Source organism: Phyllobates terribilis, unplaced genomic scaffold (genome assembly GCF_046119375.1).
Source record: "Phyllobates terribilis strain yellow unplaced genomic scaffold, ASM4611937v1 Scaffold_217__1_contigs__length_3308461, whole genome shotgun sequence".
Lineage (NCBI taxonomy): Eukaryota > Metazoa > Chordata > Amphibia > Anura > Dendrobatidae > Phyllobates > Phyllobates terribilis.
This window is the reverse complement of record NW_027362977.1, coordinates 419,316-444,167: the sequence shown is the minus strand read 5'-3', so window position 1 is coordinate 444,167 and position 24,852 is coordinate 419,316. Positions and strand designations below refer to the sequence as shown.

Genomic DNA, 24,852 nt, shown 5'->3' with positions numbered 1-24,852 from the left:
CTTTTTTATTTTTAGAATCCAAACAATCTGGCATAAAGAAATGAAACATTCAGAATTTTAACATCGTAATCCTAACATTACAAATTATAGGTTGGGAGGTGAAGGCCTTCTGTTGGGAGGCAGAAACGTTTCCAGACAAAGATGCTGGTGCTGTGGAAATCATTTGGGCCATGAATTGAGGGCTATATGACCCTGAAGGGAAAGCACATCTGTGTGTGTGGCTCTTGGGGGTGATGGTATTGCCCTTCATGAGCATAATAATATTCTCCTCCAGTAGGCCCATGCCTGGACCATTGTAGTGGCCTATCACTAACAAAGGATCCAGCCATTGGAGCTCCTGGACCAGCCCACTCCTCTTTCCTTTGCCCACTCATGTGCTCTGACTGAATGGGTGGTTGTCGATCCACAGGGGATGTTGGTTGGGAAGTAGGGAGCTGAGGCATGATGGGTTTTGTGATGAACCCACATAGTCCTCATCTGCCGAGTGCAGACAGTCAAACACCTCATGAAGATTATTAGGTCACATGCAAGCATCCAAAATAATATGGAAGGAATTCCTGGCAGGCAGCTGCACAGACGTGTCGATATCACTCAGATACCATGCCTAGGCTCCACGTAAACGCCTCCTCCCCATCATCATTCGCCGTGCGGACAAGATAATCTAATACCCCACTATCTACCTCGTGCCTAGTGGTGATAATGGGGAGCTCCCTCCTACATCTAATTCTTCGTGGGATGGGAGCAGCAACAGGGGAGATGTCAAGTCGAGGGGTTGGGCTGCTGCTCCGGCGTCCTTCCACTTCCTCCGAGGCTTGAGCTGGTGCTGTTGATGGTGCTGATGCAGATGTTGCTGCGGAATCCGATGACTGCCCTGCTGCTGGTCCTGCACCTCGGCAGAATCGGCCACTGGATCCAACACGGCGTCATCTGACTCCAAGGCCATCTCCCTGTCCTGTAAGTTGGATTCAGTTCTGCAAGTGACAAAAAAGGATGTGATGTTGGGTAAAATTAGATAACTTAATATGTTTCTAATCATTAACAATGATTAAACAAGCCATAACATATGGACATAGGTCTATAATGGGGGCCAGGACATTGAGCTAGTCCATATAAATATAGGGATGCTTTCTGGATGCCGCAGACCCATTTTTGGCACGCTCCCTTGTATACGTATCCTGACAGCTGTGCCAGCGTCGGGTGATATCATTCACTGTTATAAGAGGAGCCAGAAATGAACACAAATGATACCTTTACCATTATTAGCCAATATCTTGACATTCCAATAAGGAGAACACAAGAAGCCTCCATAAATATAAATACAACCTTTAATGTACAAAATACACCAGAAAAGTGCGCGTGTGGCCGTACAAATATTAAGTCATTACGTAGTGCTGACGTACATGTACAATTAAGAAAAAAGTAAAGCCGATCAGCTGTGTGGATCATGAATGGAGAACGGGAAAACGTTCTGAGCAAAACATGAGGAATGGCCAAAGAAATCGTGTAATCCAGCTCCAAGTAAAAACATGCGTTTAATTAGTCCATGTTAAAAATGACATCCATGAGGAAAGGGTGGGGGGGTAGGTGGACAGTGCTACGCGTTTCGAATGATCTGTCGTCCTTTGTCACAGCTTCTGGAACAGTGTGTCAGTGCATCTTAAATTCCATTGATAATTACAGACCGGTGTGCTGATTTAATCACACGTGTCCACAGACCATAATCAGCATGGATTTCGTGACGGTGTGTCGGCGCATCCTGAATACTCTCAGAAATTGCAGACCGATGACATAATTAGTTCATATTATCAAAGTATGAACCGACATCGCTGCCAGAAGAAAACGCAAACACAATTATACAATGGCACATAGACAAAAAGTGCAAATATAAAAAATACAAAAAGTGAAAAACAAATATACAATAGGTAATTTAAAAATAGGAATGAGTATAAAAAACCATCCAAAACCCAACTAGGAGACACATAGAGACAAGACGGGAAATGCATGTGTCTCTGGATTATTTAGTAGTGATCATCACTAGTGATAGGTGAGCACTAAAATGCTCGGGTGCTCGATGCTCGGGTCGAGCACATTGGAATAATCGGGTCCTCAGTCCGAGTAACGAGCCCAATGTAAGTTTACGGGAAACTAAAGCATTTTTCAGGCGGCTCCCCCCGGCGGTCTGCAGAGGGCCTAAAAATTACCCAAATCAATGGGAAAAGTGCTCAAATGACATGAGAACAGCATGGGGAAGACCCCTGGAAGCATTTCTGACCCCCAGGGCACTGCTGTCAGCAACATTGTCAGAGTATTACACCACTTTTACGGACTCACAATAAAACATACAAAAACGAAACCAAAATGGATTTTCCTGGGCAACATGTTAGGGAACATCCTTTCCAGGGTAATGACTTGTATATAAGGCAAAATAAATAACCAAAATCAAAAAGACTCCTCCACACCTTGGGCTCCGTTCACACGTAGCGTTTTTGATGTGTTTTTGCACTTTTGCATTGCTTTCAACCAAGACAAATGCATTCACCGGGAAATGTCATTTTAAAATTTTACAACCTTATCTGGCCATGTGGTGTGTGACAAATCATCAGACACATGCATACAGTGCTGAAAAGACATGGGAACAGCATGGGGAAGACCTCTGGAAGCAGCTCTGACTCCCAGGTCACTGCCTAAAAGTGTGTCCATCATAAGTGATCCTTGGCGCATGAGAAGATGCCTCCCGCCACGCACCTGTCGCTGCAGACTTTCAACAATCACCAGCCACGTCCTTGTCCCAGTGCAGCGTTCAGTTGTCCCTACCCCATGCGTGCTGCGTGCACTTGAAATGTGGCCTTTTAGACTCGTGGAGGCAGAAGCTGTCCACAATCTTATGGTGGCGGCGACCGGGTATTCATACACGGTCCCCAGCTGCCACTATTTGTCCCTGTGTCGTCTCCACCTTCCAGAAGCACGGGTCCTACAACATTACCCGTGCCCTCCCCAGTGAACTTACTGGGAGGGACCGCCTAACCAGAAACACGTCGTCAAGTGAATGTGGCCAGGGACAGTATGGAGCCAGTCCACTGCTTTTTATGCTGAGAGTAGTATTTCACCACAGCCATATTCTTTAGCTTGGTGAAAGGACTTGGTAAACCATATCTACTTCAGCTGTCATTTCTCCCAGGAAGTCCACTAAAGCTGCTTTCAATTGAAATGTGGCCTTTTAGACTAGTGGAGACAGAAGCTTTTCACAACCTCATGCCGGCGGCATCTGGGTGTCCATACTTGGTCCCCAGCCACCACTATTTCTCCGGGTATCTTCTCCGCCTTCCACAAGCACGGGTCCCACAACATTACCCGTGCCCTCCCCAGTGCACTTACTGGGAAGGACCGCCTAACCACAAACACGTGGACAGGTGAATGTAGCCAGTCCACATTAAAAATGTAGCCATAGAGTGTCCGGGAACCTTCCCACGCACTTTTCTTAGCCAGGGCTGCTTCCCAGCAGGGTTGGACGGGCCCACAAGAGAACCGGAGACTCCTCCGGTGGGCCCTGGCTTCTCCTTTAGGAGAGTTCATAGTGCCGAGGTGAGGCCATGATGATGATAGAGACCACCATCTGCTTAGTTTTCTGTTACTTGGAATGCAAGCGCAAGTATGCTGCCAGCCACCCACCCACAGGCCGCAAAACTAAACTGCCAGATTTCTGGGCAGCTACTTGCACTTGAAATATGGCCTTTTAAGCTTGTGGAGGTGTAAGATGTCCACAACCTCATGGCGGCGGCCGGGTGTCCATACTCAGTCCCCAGCCGCCACTATTTCTTCCGGTATTGTTTCCGCCTCCTACAAGCGCAGGTCCCTGAACATTACTGCTGGTACTTTTCTGTGAGAATCTGCTTGCCTCCTACTAGCCTGGAATATTTCCAGTAAACTATGATATGACACCATGGTATTAGTGTCGGGGTCGTAGCGACATTCCACTCGTCCTCCAGTCACTCCAAATTAAGGCTATGAGCATGGGTCAACCATTCAAAGAATGAGTCAGACAACAAGCTGGTTCAAACTCAGAGCATGCTCAGAAGGCTACTGGCAAGCCACGATCTCAGCAATGTTCTGTCTTTATTTCCGCATGCACAAACTTAAATACACTACGTAATGGGGAGGGGAAAGGGAGTGTTCGGGGCGGGGTAAGCCATAAATTGATTGTTCGGGGCGGGGTAAGCCATAAATGTCTAGTATCCAGCCAGTCCTGATTGGTCCACGTCTCCTTAACTCAGTCTCTGGGCAGACAACAATCAGTTGATGTTTCGGTTTCATTTCTCTGAAACAGGTGCTTGGCTGATACTGGCACCATCTTAGCATAAGTTTCGATCTAAGTAACACGTAGCAAGGAAAGCTTATTGTTATAAGACACAAAATGGTGGTTAGTACATAAGCAAAGCGTATAAAAGTATAAAAGTGGAAAAATAAATATTCTTTCTTACCCTGACATTAGCACTGTCACCAGTACCAGTAGCCAAGCCATCCCCAATTTCCTTCTCAGGAATTTTATTTGGTAGACTGAGTGGCTGCCCAAATACATTAGTTTCTCACAAAGGAGCTGAAGATAGAGTAGCAGTAGGTGCAAGTTTCTCCAGCCTGTTAGATATCAGAGGGTGAATGGCAGCACATTGGATCAGTGGTTAACACTGAAGCGTTGCCGCGCTGGGATCCTGGGTTCAAATTCCATCAAGGACAACATCTGCAAGGATTTTGTATGTTTTCCCTGTGTTTGCATGGGTTTCCACCTCAGTAAAAAAGCAGCCATAGAGTGTCTGGGAACCTTCCCACACACTTTTCTTAGCCAGGACTACTTCTCGGCAGGGAGAATCCTCTGGTGTCCCCTGGCTTCTACATAAGGAGAGTTCATGATAGCGCTAACTTTGCAGCTGCTATGGGGCTCTTGAACGGGGGAGAAAGGTGAGCCCTCAGAATCAAATCCTCTGGTGGGCCCAATGTTTTTAAATCTGAAACAGCTTCGCAGTGGGAGTTGTATTTCCCCACAGCCATATTCTTTAGCTCGGGTGAAAGGACTGGCATAGTGGGAAACCGTATCTACTCCGGCTGTCATTTCTCCGTCACCAGGTTCCGCCCATTGTCACACACCACCATGCCTGGCTGTATGTTCAGCAGTGAGAGGCACAGATCAGGCTGCTGTGATACAGCTTTCAACAACTCTACAGCGCTGGGCGGTTTGTCACCTAAGCATTAAGCATGTTATCTTCAGCACAGCCTGTTGCCGCTTGGCCAAGGCAGTGCTGCAGTGCTTTCAGCTTGTGACTGATGTGGTCATTTCAGAGATGGAAGAAGAGGTGCAGGAGCTGAACAATGTGATTACATTGAGGTTACATTGGCGACTCTGTTTTTTATACTAAAGAAAGATCCTACTGTTTTGGTTTTTTTTTTTACGTTATTTTTTAAGACAAATGCATTCACTGGGAAATGTCATTTTAACATTTTACAACCTTATCTGGCAATGTGGTGTGTGACATATCATCAGACACATCCTGTTTCATTTATGAAGGGGGGACTTTGAAAGTCACAAAGCCTATTTTTATAGGGCCATCAGGAGGCCCTTACTGTTCTTAAAAGGCCAGCAGTCGGCCCTTGCTATTGTTAGAGAGCCATCAGCCGGCTATGCTTTGTTGTTCCCATTACTAAAGAGTGAGTCTCCTATATTGTTATTGCGTATGCAGTGACTGCAAGGGCTGCCAAAAATTTGGACAAAACCCAATACCCCTTTGAAGAGACACAGAGGAGGGTCTCAGTAAAAAAAATGTTCTCATTATAAAGGAGTGGGTCTCCTATAGTGGTAATACTCATGCTGTGACTGAAAGGGCTGCCAAAATTTGGGAAAAACCCCACTAACAATTTAACAACATAGAGCAGGGCCACAGTAACGAGTACGACATGTTCCCATTAGAAAGGAGAGGGTCTGCTATACAGTTATAGGGTATGCAGTGAGTCCAACGGCTGACAAAATTTAGGAAAAACCCAAATAACAATTTAAAGACACATAGAGCAGGGCCACAGTAACGAGTACGACATGTTCCCATTAGAAAGGAGAGGGTCTGCTATACAGTTATAGGGTATGCAGCGAGTCCAGCGGCTGACAAAATTTAGGAAAAACCCCACTAACAATTTAAAGACACGTAGAGGAGGGCCACAGTAACGACAAATTCCCATTACAAAAAAGAGGGTCTCCCATACTGTTTGCCTATACAGTGAAGTGCCAAAAATTTGGAGGAACTCCAATGCCTCTTGGAAGAGACGTAGAGGGCCTCATGAAAAAATGTTCCCATTATTAGGAAGTGGGTCTGCTACGCCAGATGACCTGGCCTCCACAGTCACCAGACCTGAACACAATCGAAATGGTTTGGGGTGAGCTGGACCGCAGAGTAAAGGCAAAAGGGCCAACAAGTGCTAAGCATCTCTGGGAACTCCTTCAAGATTGTTGGAAAACCATTTCTGGTGACTACCTCTTTAAGCTCATCAAGAGAATGTCAAGAGTGTGCAAAGCAGTCATCAAAGCAAAAGGTGGCTACTTTGAAGAACCTAGAATATAAGACATATTTTCAGTTCTTTCACTCTTTTTTGTTAAGTATATAATTCCACGTGTTAATTCATAGTTTTGATGCCTTCAGTGTGAATGTACAATTTTCATAGTCATGAAAATACAGAAAAATCTTTAAATGAGGTGTGTCCAAACTTTTGGTTTGTACTGTATATATATATAAATAGAGGGGGTTAATGCAGGAGCACTGGGTAAGCAGGGCCTAGTAAGCAAGGGGTCACAGAGGATCAGATATGGTCGTCATTGTGTCCATGGAGTAAGAGAGAGACGTCACATGTGTCTTGTGATTTTACATCCAGTCCAAGAGGGGCATCTCCAGCCCCCGATGTGGGGGACTGATATCACCAGTCTATTGCATTCCCCTATTTTCCCCCATTACTGACTAAAGTTCATCCCCATCACTGACTAAGAGCTATGATGAACCCTGGTGACCTCTGCTGATAGGACAGAAGGGAAATGGTGTTACGAGTTGTATACACCACCTTTACACAACTATTGTAAATCTGCTTCTGATTTGCCCAGACTGAGCTTCTGTTCAGAGAAAAGTCCTTCCCCCTCCAGCAAAGCACACGGTCTTATATGCACACATTATATATATATATATATATATATATATATATATATATATATATATATATATATATATATATATATACATATATATACACACACATATACACACATACGTGAGGAATTACATGAGTGGAGCAATATTCATGTGGGATAATATATGTATATATATATATATTATATGTATACAGTGGGGAAAGAAAGTATTGTCAGCCATCAATTGTGCAAGTTCTCCCCTTTACAGGGAGAGACCTGTAATTGACATCATAGGTCGACCTCGACTATGAGAGACAAAATGAGAAAACAAATCCTGAAAATCACATTGTCTGATTTGGAAATAATTTATTTAAATATACATGTGTTAAATTGATAACAAATATTCATTTCATATATAAAAATATAATACTCAATTAAGCTGTGACACCTTCCCATAATGGCTACAGCCAGAGGGATCAAAATAGAAAACTTATTCAGAACATACCCCGGCCCCGTCACACACCACCCCAACGCCGTTTTGTTGATGCTTAGTCAGGGGCACTGTGATTTTCTTGATTTTTTGGGGGATATTCTCTCTCTCAATGTTAAAATTAATCTACCCTTAAAATTATAGACTGTTCATGTCTTTGTCAGTGGGCAAACTTACAAAAACAGGAAGGGATCAAATACTTATTTCTTTCACGGTATATAGATATATACACACACACTGCTCAGAAAAACAAAGGGAACACTGAAATAACACATCCTAGATCTGAATGAATGAAATATTCTCATTGAAAACTTTGTTCTGTACAAAGTTGAATGTGCCGACTGTTATGATCTGCTACAGGGAGTAAGGAAAGACAGGAGATCTGTCCCTACAATATAACTAAACTAGATCCCTTCGATGTAACGGGGAACCTGATCCTGCGATCAGACCAGCTAAAGTCCTCGGCTAGTCTGTACGAAGATCTATAGATGTGAGGGAGGGATCCCTACAAGAACTAGGGACTGGGATAAGTTGGACACCTCCTAGCAGAAATAGTAGCAGTCAAAGACAAACACACAACAAAAAGCATAGAGGTCAGAAGACCTAGCAAAACTAACAGAGAACGGTAACAGAGCACCAAGCTAGCTCAAGAGTAGTAAATACAATGAAGCCCAGCAAGGCCAGGAGGGCGGAGCCGGATTAAATAGGCAAAAATGGTCATGTGACCAGCAAACAAAAAAAAAAACTAACAGGAGAGTTCTAACACCGACAACAAAATCACAAAAAAATCATCAATGGAAATCACATTTATTAACCAATGGAGGCCTGGATTTGGTGTCACCCCTAAAATTAAAGTGGAAAACCACACAACAGGATGATCCAACTTTGATGTAATGTCCTTAAAACAAGTCAAAATGAGGCTCAGTATTGTGTGTGGCCTCCACGTGCCTGTATGACCTCCCTACTACGCCTGGGCATGCTCCTGATGAGGTTGTGGATGGTCTCATGTGGGACATCCTCCCAGACCTGGAGTAAAGCATTCGTCAACTCCTGGACAGTTTGTGGTGCAACGTGACATTGGTGGATGGAGCGAGACATGATGTCCCAGATGTGCTCAATGGGATTCAGGTCAGGGGAACGGGCGGACCAGTCCATAGCTTCAATGCCTTCATCTTGCAGGAACTGCTGACACACTCCAGCTGCATGAGGTCTGGCATTGTCCTGCATTAGGAGGAACCCAGGGCCAACCGCACCAGCATATGGTCTCACAAGGGGTCTGAGGATCTCATCTCGGTATCTAATGGCAGTCAGGCTACCTCTGGCGAGCACATGGAGGGCTGTGCGGCCCTCCAAAGAAATGCCACCCCACACCATTACTGACCCACTGCCAAACCGGTCATGCTGAAGGATGGTGCAGCCAGCAGATCGCTCTCCACTGCGTCTCCAGACTCTGTCACGTCTGTCACATGTGCTCAGTGTGAACCTGCTTTCATCTGTGAAAAGCACAGGGCGCCAGTGGCGACTTTGCCAATCCTGTTGTTCTGTGGCAAATGCCAAGCGTCCTGCGTGGTGTTGGGCTGTGAGCACAACTCCCATCTGTGGACATCGGGCCCTCATACCACCCTCATTGAGTCGGTTTCTAACCGTTTGTGCAGACACATGCACATTTGTGGCATGCTGGAGGTAATTTTGCAGGGCTCTGGCAGTGCTCCTCCTGTTCCTCCTTGCACAAAGGCGGAGGTAGCGGTCCTGCTGCTGGGTTGTTGCCCTCCTACGGCCCGCTCCAATTCTCCTGGTGTCAAGGTAAAATATATATATTATAGAAAATCAATTCGTTTCTTTTAATAGATTACCTAATCAGTGTGAATCAATATAGAGATGATGGAATAATCTATGTGTATGTATGTATGCAAATGCGTATCTTCACATGGAATTGTTAATAGTTAATGAATATATAACTAACAGCTTCTGTTCTAATTTGTAGACACAAACAACTAAATTATTTCCTGCGAATGACGTATGCATGTGCACGGCTGATAACAGAGAGATTCATGTCGAGTTGGCAAAGATGGCGCTGAGAGACGAACTCACCCCTCCCATCGGAATACCTAAGGCATTACTGAGTGCAAGAGATACATAGATGAACAAATTACAGCATGCCGAGTTATCAGAAAAGAGCAATAAATTTTACTAATCTCACCTAGAAGGAGAATGCTATTTAACCCCATGTCTACGTAATAAAGTATGCCATTTGCATGGTTCAGTCTCTGAGTGAAGTTTAATCAACCAGATTAGCAGATTTGGTTAATTAGCTTCTCTGCATGCACTCGGACATCTTTAATTTGGAGGAGAGCAGTTACCTAGTGTATCTTAAATTGGTGAAACCTTCACACTGGCCTGTCTCCTGGTAGCACCTCCAGCCTCTGGACACTATGCTGACATACACAGCAAACCTTCTTCCCACAGCTCGCATTGATGTGCCATCCTGGATGAGCTGCACTACCTGAGCAACTTCTGTGGGTTGTAGAGTCCGTCTCATGCTACCACGAGTGTGAAAGCACAACCAACATTCAAAAGTGACCAAAACATCAGCCAGAAAGCATTGGTACTGAGATGTGGTCTGTGGTCCCCACCTGCAGAACCACTCCTTTATTGAGGGTGTCTTGATAATTGCCAATAATTTCCATCTATTGTCTATTCCATTTGCACAACAGCATGTGAAACTGATTGTCAATCAGTGTTGCTTCCTAAGTGGACAGCTTTATTTCACAGAAGTTTGATTTACTTGGAGATATATTCTGTTAAGTGTTCCCTTTATTTTTTGAGCAGTGTAGTATGGTTGGGTAGTAGTTAATAATTTCTATCTGTCAATGACGTTGAGGACTTCCATTCTGCTATTGGATAACATGGACATAATTGCTGGCACTGTATTGTCTCTCAAGATCTGTAACTTTTTTTCTGTGTGGGCATTTTGTCCAGTTATTATTGTTTATATTTCGCATTTATAGATCGATATTTTGAGAGATATTTTCTTATATCTTATTATGCATTTATACTATGATCTCATATAATCATGTTATACTTCGTGCTTCACTGTTCTCTGTGGTGTCCTCGCTGGCCGTATCAGTCTATGCTCCATGACGCGCGGTCACCAGGTTCCCCACGTGCTTGCGGCGTGATGGATCATATGATGCGGTTGCCTTGGATGCGGCGGAGTAGCAGTGATTGCCATGTGTCATGCCACGCCCTCCCCACACCCATTGGCCGAGAGACTACACACCCCCTTTTCTATTGGCTCAAGGGTCCTTTTTAAACCCTACCCACCTTCATTGACGCCACCTCTTGAAGAAGGTTGCCGTGCCGAAAAGCGCATCAGGGTGAGCGCAATTGAGGGGCGTGTTCACATCCACTGGCTGTAAGTATTCTATAGGGTTCATGCTACACTCTTTTTGCTGCCGTTCTTTAATCTTTTTTCCTACTTAGGTGCATTTTCTAGGCTTTAATATGTATTAGGATATACTTTTACCCTGTCGCCTAAGAGTCAGGGCACTGATACCACTTATAAAGATCTGCTGTCCCCGGTATGAGCTATCTATATTAGTACCTATATATAGACAGCGGTGTCACTAACCTCTTATATAGCAACTACTTCTGACCTACCTCACAAGCACCTGCACTTTTATTGAATGCTTCACTGCATTTTAATAATATATTCTTATTTTTTGGCAGCCCAAATATGTATTTACACCAGAAAAGAATCATGGTAATTTGTCTCATGCTCCTCATTAGTGCTCCTCCATTGTTTTACTATTAACTGTCTCTGTTTCTGCGATTCATATTTTTTCCTGTATAAATTATAATTAATAACATTTTGTAATTTTTTCACTATTATATGGGACTCTGACTTGAAGTTTTTTCCTCTTGTTTCTTATGTATAGAGGAGGATGTGGGGCCCATTATACTGTATACTGGTTGGCCCACGACTTTGTCAAAGTTTTCATGTTTTGAGTTTTACATTCCTGATGTAGAATCAGTCTTGGTAAATGTACATGGACATGGCAATAATGGAAAGCTGCTAACTGGACTTTGCTACAAGCCTCCTAATATAGCTGAACACGTAGAGGAGGAAATGCTGCAACAAATTAAAAAGGCAACAAAAACAAGTCATGGTGAAAAGTGTTGGCTCCCTTGAAATTGTTCCAGAAAATGAAGTAATTCTCCCAGAAAATTATTGCAATTACATGTTTTGTTATACACGTTTATTTCCTTTGCGTGTATTGGAACAACACAAGAAAACAGAGAAAAAAAGGCAAATTGAACATAATTTCACACAAATTAGGCCGGAAAAAATTGTTGGCACCTTGCCAAAATTGTGGGTAAACAACTTTGTTTCAAGCATGTGAAGCTTGTTCAAACGCAATTGTGGCAAGTAACAGGTGTGGGTAATATGAAAATCACAACTAAAACTAGATAAAAAAGGGAGAAGTTGATCCAATCTTAGCATTGTGTGCATATGTGTGCCACACTAAGCATGGAGAAAACAGAAAAAGGAGACGAGAACTGTCTGAGGACTTGAGAACCAAAATTGTTGAAAAATATCAACAATTTCAAGGTTATAAGTCCATCTTTAGGGATCCGCATGTTCCTTTGTCCAAGGTGCGCAGCATAATCAATAAATTTACAACCCATACAGTCAAATATGGTGGAGGTTCAAAGGTGTTTTGGGGTTGTTTTGCTGCCTCTGGCACTAGGTGCCTTGACTGTGTGCAAGACATCATGAAATCTGAAGATTAGCAAAGGATTTTGGGTCACAATTTAGTGCCTAGTGTCAGAAAGCTGGGTTTGCGTCCTAGGTCATGGGTCTTCATACTTTACTTTCCCCTTGTTGACAGTGTGTTGCAGCCTCCCCTCTGGTTCCTCAGGAGGTATGAGAAACTCCTCAACGGCTTATTAGGGAGTTAGGTCTGTGGTGGTGTTTTTAGTTGTGCAGCTAGGGCCTTTCTTGTCTGTACAGAGACTAGTTGTGTGCAGTTGCAGCATTCTCCCCTGTGTGGGTTCTCCGGTGGTTATCAAGATGTGCTTTCTGGTTAAAACATTTTTCATATTCTGAACATGGAAAAGGCTTCTCCCCTGTGTGAGTTCTCTGATGTTTGATAAGAGTTGATTTGTCTGTAAAACATTTCCCACATTCTGAACATGAAAATGGCTTCTCCCCTGTGTGGGTTCTCTGGTGCTTAAGAAAACTAGATTTCTGGTTAAAACATTTCCCACATTCTGAACATGGAAAAGGCTTCTCCCCTGTGTGAGTTCTCTGATGTTTGATAAGAGTTGATTTGTCTGTAAAACATTTCCCACATTCTGAACATGAAAAAGGCTTCTCCCCTGTGTGAGTTCTCTGATGTTTGATAAGAGTTGATTTGTCTGTAAAACATTTCCCACATTCTGAACATGAAAATGGCTTCTCCCCTGTGTGAGTTTTGTGATGTTTGATAAGAGTTGATTTCTCTGTAAAACATTTCCCACATTCTGAACATGGAAAAGGCTTGTCCCCTGTGTGAGTTCTCTGATGGCTTATAAGATAGGATTTCTGTACAAAACAATTCCCACAATCTGAACATGAAAAAGGCTTCTCCCCTGTGTGAGTTCTCTGATGTTTGATAAGATTTGATTTCTGTACAAAACATTTCCCACATTCTGAACAGGAAAAATGGTTTCTCTCCTGTGTGAGTTCTCTGATGTTTGATAAGATTTGATTTCTGTACAAAACATTTCCCACATTCTGAACAGGAAAATGGCTTCTCCACTGTGTGGGTTCTCTGCTGTGTGGGTTCTCTGATGTGCGATAAGATTTGATTTCTGTACAAAACATTTCCCACATTCTGAACAGGAAAATGACTTCTCTCCTGTGTGAGTTATCTCATGCCTAACAAGATTTGATTTCCGATTAAAACATCTCCCACACTTGGAGCAAGAAAATCTATTCTTCACTGTGTGAATTTTTTGATGTTTAAGAAAAGACTTTTTGAGAGGAAAACTATTTCTATATTCTGAATGTGAAAATGGCTTCTTTGCATTAGGAGCAGTTTGTTTTTTAATGCTTATTTTGTGACTTTGATTTTCAGAAGAGTAGAGAAAGTATTAGTGCCCCCATTTCAGGAGAGATTGTGCAGGAATCTGAATTCTTTAGGATTGAAAACATAATGGAATTTATGACATGGAGTGAATCCATGAAACCAGGGCTCGAGCCATGCCACCACATCTCCTGGAGGCGTGAATAGATGTATATTACAGCCATCAGCCACGCACAGCTTAGAGACATATCATGGCACAGGTGTAATGTTATTTATGTAGTTTATCAAGATCCTGTTTGAAGTTAGTTGGTTTAAAAAGAAATTGAAAAGTATAAAGGGAAACTATTGTTATTGTACAGAAATTCACACTTGTCCCTCACTGCACATTTAATGTTATCGATCAAAAAAGCAAACTTTGGCCAGAAAGACTGGACCTGGTCTTGTAGGGACCATATGAGCACATTCAGCAGCACAGAAGGGAGAGAAGGTAGATTCATCCAATAAGATATCAGGGATCTAGGAAGCCAACAGCATCATTACCCTCCGCTTTCTCTTACAGGCCCATCAGAATATTTTTCTTCAAGTGATTTTCTCACTTGTCAGCACATTCTACGTACGCTGTCATTTGGCTTTGTAGTTTACAGATCTGGGCAGGTAACGGTCAGCGTCTACTAATCCCAGGGAGTAGGTGGATCCTCCAGGTTGTAAGTTCTATCGAAAAGGGCTTTCACAATTACACAAAGTAAATTGAATATTTTCGGACGGAGGAGAATGTTGTGGTCTATCGGCAAAATGGTGATCACACGATTGTGATAAGGCCGGACTACACCACCGATAAAGCAGCCAAAGCCGGTGACTGAGAAGAATCTGTGACTTCTCTGCATTTAGTGGTCACTACTCACCTGGGTAGTCATATGTAGGAATCTCCTCTTTACACCACTCATCACCCCTCACATATGTCTCTGTAGTATTAATATGGGTCAGATCTTCACCCTGAAACAAATATTATAAAAGTCACAGACAGAAGGAGAAGTCACATCTATAATCAGCTCTAATCCTGCCATCTCCACCATTCTCATTACACAAATCTAAAACATATTAATGGTGGATAAAACAAGACTGAGCACAAGACCTTCACAGCCATCTACACATCATAGGGGAGATCTCATGACACCTTCTCTCCATCTACCTGATGATCCTGAGGAACATTGGGATCTTCTTGTTTACAGTCCTGTGGAAGAAGAGGAAGGGGACATCTCTCTGGTGTTGTCCTCTTACTGGATAGATCTGGAGGAAACACATACAGGGACTGAATTCATTCTTTACATACAGATAATTATAGGCCTTGTGTATTTAGTCCTGTCTATTACCTGGTGATGTGAGGAGCTGGGGAACCTCCATCATAATCTTGTACAGATCTTTGTGTCCTTCTAAATACTCCCACTCCTCCATGGAGAAATAGACAGCGACATCCTGACACCTTATAGGAACCTGACACATACAATGATACCGTCATCCCCTCAATCCCTTCATAGCGTTACTGTATAATGTCCCAGCATTCCCAACAGTGTCACCTCTCCAGTTAGCAGCTCAATCATCTTGTAGGCGAGTTCTAGGATCTGGTCATTGATGTCCTCATGTATCAGGGGGTGAGGTGGAGGCTCCATGATTAACCTCTGGTTATGGAGAGACACATTAATAAATCTCACTACATACATTTCCAGAGTCCTCACCTCTCCAGTTCTGTCCATCTGTTATTCCCATAGATAAGAATGATGTAATGTGACGTCATCAGAACCTCTCACCTCTCCAGTAAGTCGGAAGAGGATCTCTAGGGTGAGGTGTAATATCCTCTCCACCATCTTGTCCCTGTCCATATCCATCTTTGAAAGGTAAATCAGGAAAATTTTCTTATATAGACGATCTTCACTGAGTGGATCCGGTGTTGTAGAGACCTGAACGAGAAGAAGATGAGCCGATGTAACATCATAAAAATCCTGTGTAATAATACAATTACTGGAGATAATAAGGGGAAACATATGAGGAGATTTATTATTTTTTATTTAGTTTTTTCTTTACATCTAGTAATAAAACCTACATATTTTAGGTCATAGCAACAAGCAATTCCATCCTCGAAGTCTGCAGCAGAATACGTTACTCATAGACTCACCTTCCATAACGCCAATTCTCGTCTCATTTTCCATCACTGGAATTGGCATTAGCAATAATGCAGGAGATATTTATTTCACGTGACATGAGAAATAACTACTTCATGATGAGGAAACATCTTCTACTATGGATCTAAAACCATATTTGGAGACAGTCCGTCACTGACTACATCACCACTGGCCGTCTGTATGAATGTTTCCCGTCTTCCCCGAGCTGTAATCTTCTATCAAGTTAGATCTCATGTCTGATTCACACACAGAAGTTTGAGGCTTTTATAAAAGCTGTTTTGTTTGCACAAATGCTGCGGAGAGAAATTATTTGATACTAAAGTCTACATGTAGAGTGTATTATGGGTTTTATTTCTAGACTTAGGCTTTCCTATATTACAAGAAAAAGCCCAGAAAAAAAGCAGATATTAAAAGGTTTCAAAAGAAAATTTACACCAACAATTCTTGTGAAAAGAAAAAACATGCAAAAGGCAGAAGACACATTTTGTAATTTTTTAACATGTTATGAACTCTTTTGGGCACCAGAACATAGATGTACACCTCAGGGATGGCACAGGTGCGGCTGCAATAAAATCCCTGGCAGTTTAACCACTTGCGCCTGCAAAAAGCAAACATGGCATCTAAGAAAGTGTGACAGAGTTCGGCTGAATGCCCTCCTCCCCCAAGTACTGGGCCTGTAATGTACAAAAGTCTATTAGGCCGGGCCAGAGGCAGAGTTCCATAACTTACTTTTTAACGCCTCCATAAACATTAGACTAAAGTTACATGGAAGCACTGATTTTGGTCAACTATATAATGTATTTGGGGACCTCCCTACAGATGCAGTCAGTCATACAAACCACAGGAAAGCTGGAATATTTGTGTATGGGGGAGTCTGGAGAGATAGCCGTCTGCCAAATGATCGTTCAGCCAACACTTATCTCATGTGTATGGGGCAGTTAGTATTACACTGACAGGCAGTGATAATACACGGCACTACAGTAGTACAGTGCATCACCTGAGCAATCAAAGGCTTCTGTGTTGTATGATCGCACTAATGAGAGTTATTTTAAAAAGTTTATAAAAAAGGTTTAAAAAAAGTTTTAAAGTGAAAATATCACAGTTTTAGCAAAAATAAATATTTGTCACTATAAGGAAAACATGCATATAATGAGAAAATGGAGAGGGAGGTCAGCTCACTGTTTATTTAATGCACCTTGTCTGAAGAACACAGCATGGAGCCGCCCTGGTCAGGGACTGTGGAGACCCGGGGTCTTCTGTGGGCGTAATGCTACTCAAACAACACAGGGTGAGGGTAAAACAGCGTGGCAATACTTTATAGAAACCATAAAGCGGACATTAAACATACAGAACAGTCCCAGAAAATACCCAAGATGGTACATTACACAGTCTCATCCTTCCATCTCTGCCTTTCTGGGATAGAACAGCTGCGACTTTGGAGACTTCCAGGGCCGACTACCCGGGCCCCCACAGAGAGAAGGTAGCGGCAAGCTAAGGAAGTCAACAGTCCATCGAGGTACAAGACCAGGAGACCCGATGGTCCCATCCTGGCCTCTCTGAGAGTTTCCATGGGACCAGACGACCAGTGGGTCCCTCCTGGCAACTCCAAATGTCTCCATGGGTTCTAGGTGACCAGTGGGTCCCTCCTAGCAACACCAAAACAGCATATCCATGGGGCCAAGTGACTTTTTCGTCCTCTCCTGGACTTCCCAAAAGTATCCATTGTCTCTCTGATGGTTAATGGAGCAGATCTGATACCCTTAGACTAGAATCATGTAGAATACAAATCTGTGTCTCTTTAGATGCCATGCAATCCATCTACTTTCCTGAAGGATCTCTCCCATTCTCCTTCCAAAGTCCTTCTGATGTTCCATGATTCTCTGTCCCAAATTTCATTCTGTCTACAGCACTACAGACACCCCTGTTTATATTTACATCTGTGTGAGGTCATAAAGCCCAGGTAAAAGAGGTAAGGGTGCAGGGATCACCTATCATTGTTTGAGCTAATCTATTTACATAGTTGGTATCACAGGGGCTGTTGTAAATAAACTTTCAGCTGACTTAGTACAATTTGTCATTAGCACAGTAAGCATGATTGCTTCCAAACGAATAGAATTCAGCATTCAGGGTTATACAAATACTATGACCTTTTTGATCAGCAAGAGAAATACAGCCCCTGACAAAGCTACTGTAGTAGCGATACGCGTAGGGCTTACCTCTCTACAGTGGACTCCCTCCGTAGGTATCTATGCCCTACGTGTATCGCTACTACAGTAGCTTCGTCAGGGGTCGTATGTTTTTTAACCACTTGTGTGTCCCTACATGAAATAAAGTTGCTATTGTATTTATTATTTAAGTAATTCTTATTATTTTTGGATGTGCATTATCTCACTGTGCAAGCTTTTCTCTACCTACTTCTTTTTGTGCTTTGTTGCACAGTTACCACTGCATCCCGTATCATATTTCAGTGATTTAGATTGTGTGGTGCCGACTGCCAAATATCTTAATAGATTAATGTCTTCTAATACATTTTTTAGCGGACCTGACGTGCATCCCACGTATTGTAGTTAACTCTCTATACACTCTATTAAATAAATGACCCCCTATAGTGTTACAATTGATGAAATTGTGTATTGAAAATTGCTGTACCGTTAGGTTTTCTTCAAATGTGTCGGTTTTAATAACATAGTTGCATGCTTTACAGGGTGTATGGCCACATTTAAAAAACCCCTTATAGGATAACCAAGTTACATTGCGTTTGATATTAGTTTCTTGCTTATTCCGCCTAGTGTAGAAGCCTTTTTGGATCCAAAACACAAACAAAATATGCAAAAGAATTTACAAAGTCTGGAGGATGCTATCTCAGACATCAAAAAAACGAAGTTTGAGAGAGATATCAAAGACTATGAGTCAAATTCAATTTACACATGGAAATGAAACAAACCAGGAGCTACTGTTCTGAAATACAGGTCACACAATAAATTCAAAGGAAATAGAGGAGAGCGGAGGTCAGCTTCACAAATCCTAATGTGTCCATGGGTTCCTCTAATTATAATTCTCTGAGGACTTATCTGATGCATCAGTGGGATCAACTAAAGAAAGATGGAACAAAAATAAATTCTCAAGAACGCCCCACAATCCAGCACAAAACAACGGGCGGACAGAAAGCTCAAACGTTCCCGGACATGTGCGTTCCATGCCGGAGTGCATCACGGTCTCCTATCTGCGCATGTGCATGTCCGGAAGCATGCGTACAACTCCGGATCGCATATGGTATTGGATTGCATACCACCAACATAGAAAAATCCTATCTCTGAGATCAGCATCATGGGAGACTAAAAACAAGTACTGCACATCCTCCCATCATGCAATAGGCATGTAGATCTACTTTATCACTACAAAAAATATGGGATGGTGGCCCACAGTATATTCCTAAATGGTCAAACTTGACCTCTATTGCACAATTAGAGATACACAAGGATCACCACACTTGTTAATGACGAAATAGTATAAGTGGAATATAATTGATAAGTAATAATTCTGATATAGAAGCTCAGATATCTCGGTGAAGTACAACAATATGTGAACCCCATTCACAGGGAACTGACTAGCAATGGGTAGAGCATAAAACCCAAAAATATAATCCAGAATGGGGCTGTAGTCACACAAAACAGGCATAGGAAATTTGCTCATTGAGTCCCTTAGGGGCTCGAGAATCCAGTCTAACAATCCACTCACTTTCCTTTCAGAGGATACATCTATTGTGATCACCTCCTCTCACATTGGGTTTAACCACCACAATGATACAAAAGGAGAGGTCTCTGGTTTCACCTCGATGTGCACTGTTCATGTGTCTCACTAATGGGATCTCCCGACCATGGCGTATATCGCCCAAATGCTCCCCTCCTCTCCTCCTAGACTCCCTGTTGATCTAGTCTACATACTCTAGGGGGCAGGTGCATGTGGCCATATATACTAGTCCTGAGGTTTTACAGCTGGAATAATCCCACTGGAAAAAGATTTTAACCATGGAGGAACTTGAGAAAGATTTACATGGTCTCATCCAATTACATGTACAACATTCTCCAGAGCTAAAGAAACCACAGATTCTTCTATCTAGCCAAGTCCCCTTGGGTGCAAGACCAACCCTTTCTGAAAGTTATTGTGGGAGTAGATTCCACAGCACCCTCAGGTCCGGGTCGACCACAAGTATATCCCAGTGTTTTCTGAGGATATGAAAGATACAGTCACTCTGATTGTCATAAGTTTTTCTTACTCGTGTAGTCCAATCTTCTTCTTGGTCTCTTGGATTGGTATGGAGGAGTGTCTCTCTCTCCCATTTTTCTGCAAATGATGAAGCGGAATCCAAAATGTACCACAAGTACCCATTATCCCTTAATCTGGTGTTCAGGTCTATTGCCTGTATATTAGATTCTGTGACATTCGAGCAGTACCTTCTCAAACGTAAAAATTGGCCCTTGGGTTTTCCTCTTTATATGGGGATGGGGGTGTTGGTTATCCCACTTCAATAGTTTATTAGTGCTTGAAGGTTTATGGTAGATGAGTGACCCTAGGGTCCCATTCCAATCTAACTTGATCAGTACATACAGGAACGTCAACAGGTAATAATTAGTGTTGGTCTGCCCCTTTAAATAAAATGTACTTTTCAGGTTATTCCCCCAGCACCCTCACTTATCTTCCCTTCTTTTGAGGCCCACAGAGACAGACTCTACCGGCCCTTCTCCCTGTGAGTGGCGGTTGTGGATCACCCTCCGGGCCCCTCCAGTTCCCTCCCGTCAGTTTGTGGATCATTTTGCCACTTGACTTCCAAATTTTCTATCCTATGACATCCCCACTCTCATCATGGGAGACTTTAACATCCCAATTGGCGATTCCATCTCCCCATCTGCAGCTCATCTTTTATCTCTAACTTCCTCCTTCAGCCTTTCACAGCTTGCTAATTCTCCTACACATGATGGAAATACTCTTGACTTGATCTTCGCCCGGCTCTGTTCAATACATGACTTTACTAACGCTCCTCTTGCACTCTCTGATCACAACCTTCATTCATTCTCTGTCAAGGACTGTCCCCCTGCTCAGGACACACCCACTTTCCACACTTACAGAAATATACAATCCATTAACACCCAGAAATTTATCAAAACGTTGCAAACATCATTGGCCCCAATCTCCTCCCTCTCATGATCTGACTCTGCACTGAAGCATTATAAAGAAACATTGCAATGCTCCCTGGATGAAGCTGCACCTCCTACATAGAGAACAACTCGGCACAGACGGCGACAACCCTGGAACACGCCGCAAACACGTCTTCTCCAGCGGTGCTCCAGGTGCGCTGAAAGGCTGTGGAGAAAATCTAATCTCGCCGAAGATTTCCTCCATTATAAATTTATGCTTAAAACCTATAACTCTGCCCTTCACCTCTCCAAACAAACCTACTTTAACAACCTCATAATCTCACGGTCCAATAATCCTAAACGCCTGTTTGACACTTTTCACTCTCTCCTCAATCAAACAGCACAGGCCCCGACCACCGACCTCAGCGCTGACGATCTGGTCAATTATTTCAAAGAGAAAATTAACCATATCCGACAGAAACGTTTCTCTCAATTCTCAAATGTAATGCATGCTCCTCCCTCCCACACTGCATCTTGCTCATTTTCTGACTTCGAACCAGTCACGGAAGAAGAAGAAAAAAACCATCCCTGGACCAGAACAGTGCTGCTAACTACAGACCTGTCTCCAATCTTCCCTTTATCTCTAAACTCCTGGAACGCCTCATCCATTCCCGTTTGATCCGCTATCCCTCAGATAACTCTCTTCTTGACCCTTTACAATCTAGTTTCCGCTCTTTACATTCTACTGAAACTGCCCTCACTAAAGTCCCTAATGATCTACTAACAGCTAAATCTAATGGTCACTACTCTCTGCTGATTCTCTGGATCTCTCTGAATCATTCGACACTGTGGATCACCAGCTCCTCCTCACTACGCTCCGCTCTATCGGCCTCAAGGACACTGTCCTCTCCTGGTTCTCCTCCTACCTCTCTGACCGCTCCTTCACTGTATCTTTTGTTGGCTCCTCTTCTTCTCCCCTTCCCCTTATTGTCAGGGTTCCTCAAGGATCAGTCCTAGGCGGCCTTCTTTTCTCCTTATACATCGCTCCTATTGGACAATCAGAAGATTCGGTTTTCAGTACCATCTCTATGCTGATGACCCAATCATACACCTCTTCTCCAAACATCACCCCGGAATTATTACAAAACACCAGTGATTGTCTTTCCGCCGTCTCTAACATTATGTCCTCCCTCTATCTAAAATTGAATCTGTCAAAAACTGAACTACTCGTATTTCCTCCCTCCACTAACCTACCTGTGCTGATATTACCATTTCCATTTGTGGCTCCACCATTACTCCCCAGCTACTAGCAACATGCCCACTGTCTTGGGGTCATACTTGATTCAGATCTTTCCTTCACTCCTCATATCAAATCACTCACTCACTCGTGTCATCTACACCTCAAAAACATGTCTAGATTCAGAAATTTTCTTACTTTTGACTCTGCAAAAACTCTTACTGTAGCTCTTATTCATTTTCGTTTAGACTATTGCAACTCTCTACTAATCAGTCTCCCTCTTTCTAAACTCTCCCCTCTCCAATCCGTCCTGAATGCAGCAGCCAGGATCATATTCCTCGCCAACCGCTACATCGATGCCTCTTCCCTGTGCCAGTCATTGCACTGGTTGCCCATCCAATACAGAGTTCAATATAAACGTATCACTCTCACCCACAAAGCGCTCCATGTTCAGTACCCCCCTACATCTCCTCCCTCGTCTCAGTCTACCACCCTTCCCGTCCCCTCCGTTCTGCTAATAACTTTAAACTAAACTCCTCTGTAATCCGAACCTCCCACTCCCGTCTCCAAGATTTCTCGCGTGCTGCACCAATTCTTTGGAATGCACTACCCAGGATAATTCAATTAATTCCCAATACGGAGAGTTTTAAGCGTGCCATAAAAACCCATTTCTTTAGACCGGCCCATCACCTCAACACACTTATCTAACTGTCCCAGTTTGGCCCATATTAAAATTTTCTTCAAAATCATGCTCATACAATCCATGCAGTGATTAGCCTCTGTCTGTCCTGTACACATACTGGCTAGCGACCAGTTCATGTAGTGTTATGTACTTACCCTATTTACTATATTATAGCTGTATTATAGAATATATGTACATTTTACCTTTGTGTCTCCTCTATTTCCTTATAGACTGCAAGCTTGCGACCCTCACTCCTTTTAACATCTGAGTTATGTTTATTCTATAAAGTCTGTATTGTCTGTATAAGTGCCCCCTAAAATTCTAAAGTGCTGTGGAATATGTTGGTGCTCTAAAAATCAAAAATATTATTATTATTATAATTAAATTCAGATGTAAATCTAAAGCCCACTCTATTGAAGTTGAGTTCCCCGACAAATGAAAAAGATTGTTCACTCGTCCCCGACAAGATGATAAAAATGTAGTCAATATATTTGTACCATACCCCAGTATATGGATGCCACCACTTATAATCATCTCTGAATATTGTGGATTCCTCCCACCAGTCCAGGGATAAGTTAGGATATGAGAGGGCACAGGGGCTCCCCATCGCAGTACCCCTGAGCTGGAGGAAGTACTGCCTGTCAATAAGAAAGAAGTTATGAGAAAGAGGGAATTTTAGAAGATCCTCCATGAAGTCATTATGTCTGCTACACTGTATTGATCTCGATATAAAGAAATGTCTGTGTGGGGGCATCATACATCCTGCATAAGGGGTATAATGAAGGCATTACACTGTGTGGGGGGCATCATACATCCTGCATAAGGGGCATAATGGGGTCATTACACTGTGTGGGGGCATCATACATCCTGCATAAGGGGCATAATGGGGACATTACACTGTGTGGGGGCATCATACATCCTGCATAAGGGGCATAATGGGGGCATTACACTGTGGGGGCATCATACATCCTGCATAAGGGCATAATGGGGGCATTACACTGTGTGGGGGCATCATACATACTGCATATGGGGCATAATGGGGGCATTACACTGTGTGGGGACATCATACATACTGCATATGGGGCATAATGGGGGCATTACACTGTGTGGGGGCATCATACATCCTGCATAACGGGCATAATGGGGGCATTACACTGTGTGGGGGGCATCATACATACTGCATAAGGGGCATAATAGGGGCATTACACTGTGTGGGGACATCATACATCCTGCATAAGGGGCATAATAGGGGCATTACACTGTGTGGGGACATCATACATCCTGCATAAGGGGCATAAGGGGCATAATGGGGGCATTACACTGTGGGGGTCCTGTACTCTGAGAACAATACGTTTCCTCCCTTCCTGTCTCCATAGTTGGGTCGTATGTATCTATTACAGGAAACAGAACAGAAACCTTATGATTCTTATAAAGGGACAACACAAGACCCCCAAAGAGTCTCCGTGCTGAAGGGGTTAATGCCCCCTGCGCCCAGTAATGGGGTCTCCACATACCTCCACCTGCAGAGCCGCCACCACATATATGGCTGTTGTGTGCGCACAGGAGCTGTGATGAGGTCACAGGAGGGGAGGAGTCAGGGGTCACATGATCAGGGGCCTCAGTGGATGCAGGACTCTGCTGTGCTGGTTGTCATGGTGCTGGATGAGCTGAAGTTTATGTGTGGGGTCAGGAGGGGTTTACAGTGTGGATGTAGCAGAGCCGCGTGTATACGAGGTGTACGGAGCGGAGCCGCGTGTGTACGAGGTGTACGGAGCAGAGCCGTGTGTGTACGAGGTGTACGGAGCAGAGCCGCGCATGTACGAGGTGTACGGAGCAGAGCCGCGCGTGTATGAGGTGTACGGAGCAGAGCCGCGCATGTACGAGGTGTACGGAGCAGAGCCGCGCGT

The 24,852-nt window shown here is 43.4% G+C and overlaps 1 protein-coding gene across 9 annotated transcripts; it reads right to left on the bottom strand.

Moving 5' to 3' along the window:
* On the bottom strand, positions 1–24,584 carry LOC141214185 (oocyte zinc finger protein XlCOF8.4-like). Of its 9 annotated transcripts, XM_073665404.1 has the most exons (10): positions 24,460–24,566; positions 21,953–22,073; positions 18,108–18,144; positions 15,885–16,184; positions 15,520–15,669; positions 15,289–15,390; positions 15,085–15,205; positions 14,904–15,001; positions 14,617–14,707; positions 1–971 (listed from the first exon to the last, which is right to left on the bottom strand). In XM_073665404.1, the coding sequence occupies exons 4-10, from the start codon at positions 15,909–15,911 to the stop codon at positions 760–762; spliced, it is 801 nt and encodes a 266-aa protein (XP_073521505.1). In that variant the 5' UTR covers positions 15,912–16,184; positions 18,108–18,144; positions 21,953–22,073; positions 24,460–24,566; the 3' UTR covers positions 1–759. The 9 variants fall into 9 exon arrangements, with proteins under 9 accessions (XP_073521505.1, XP_073521512.1, XP_073521507.1 ...); XM_073665411.1 differs by lacking the exon at positions 15,885–16,184; XM_073665406.1 differs by lacking the exon at positions 18,108–18,144.
* Between the last annotated feature and the right edge of the window lie 268 nt (positions 24,585–24,852).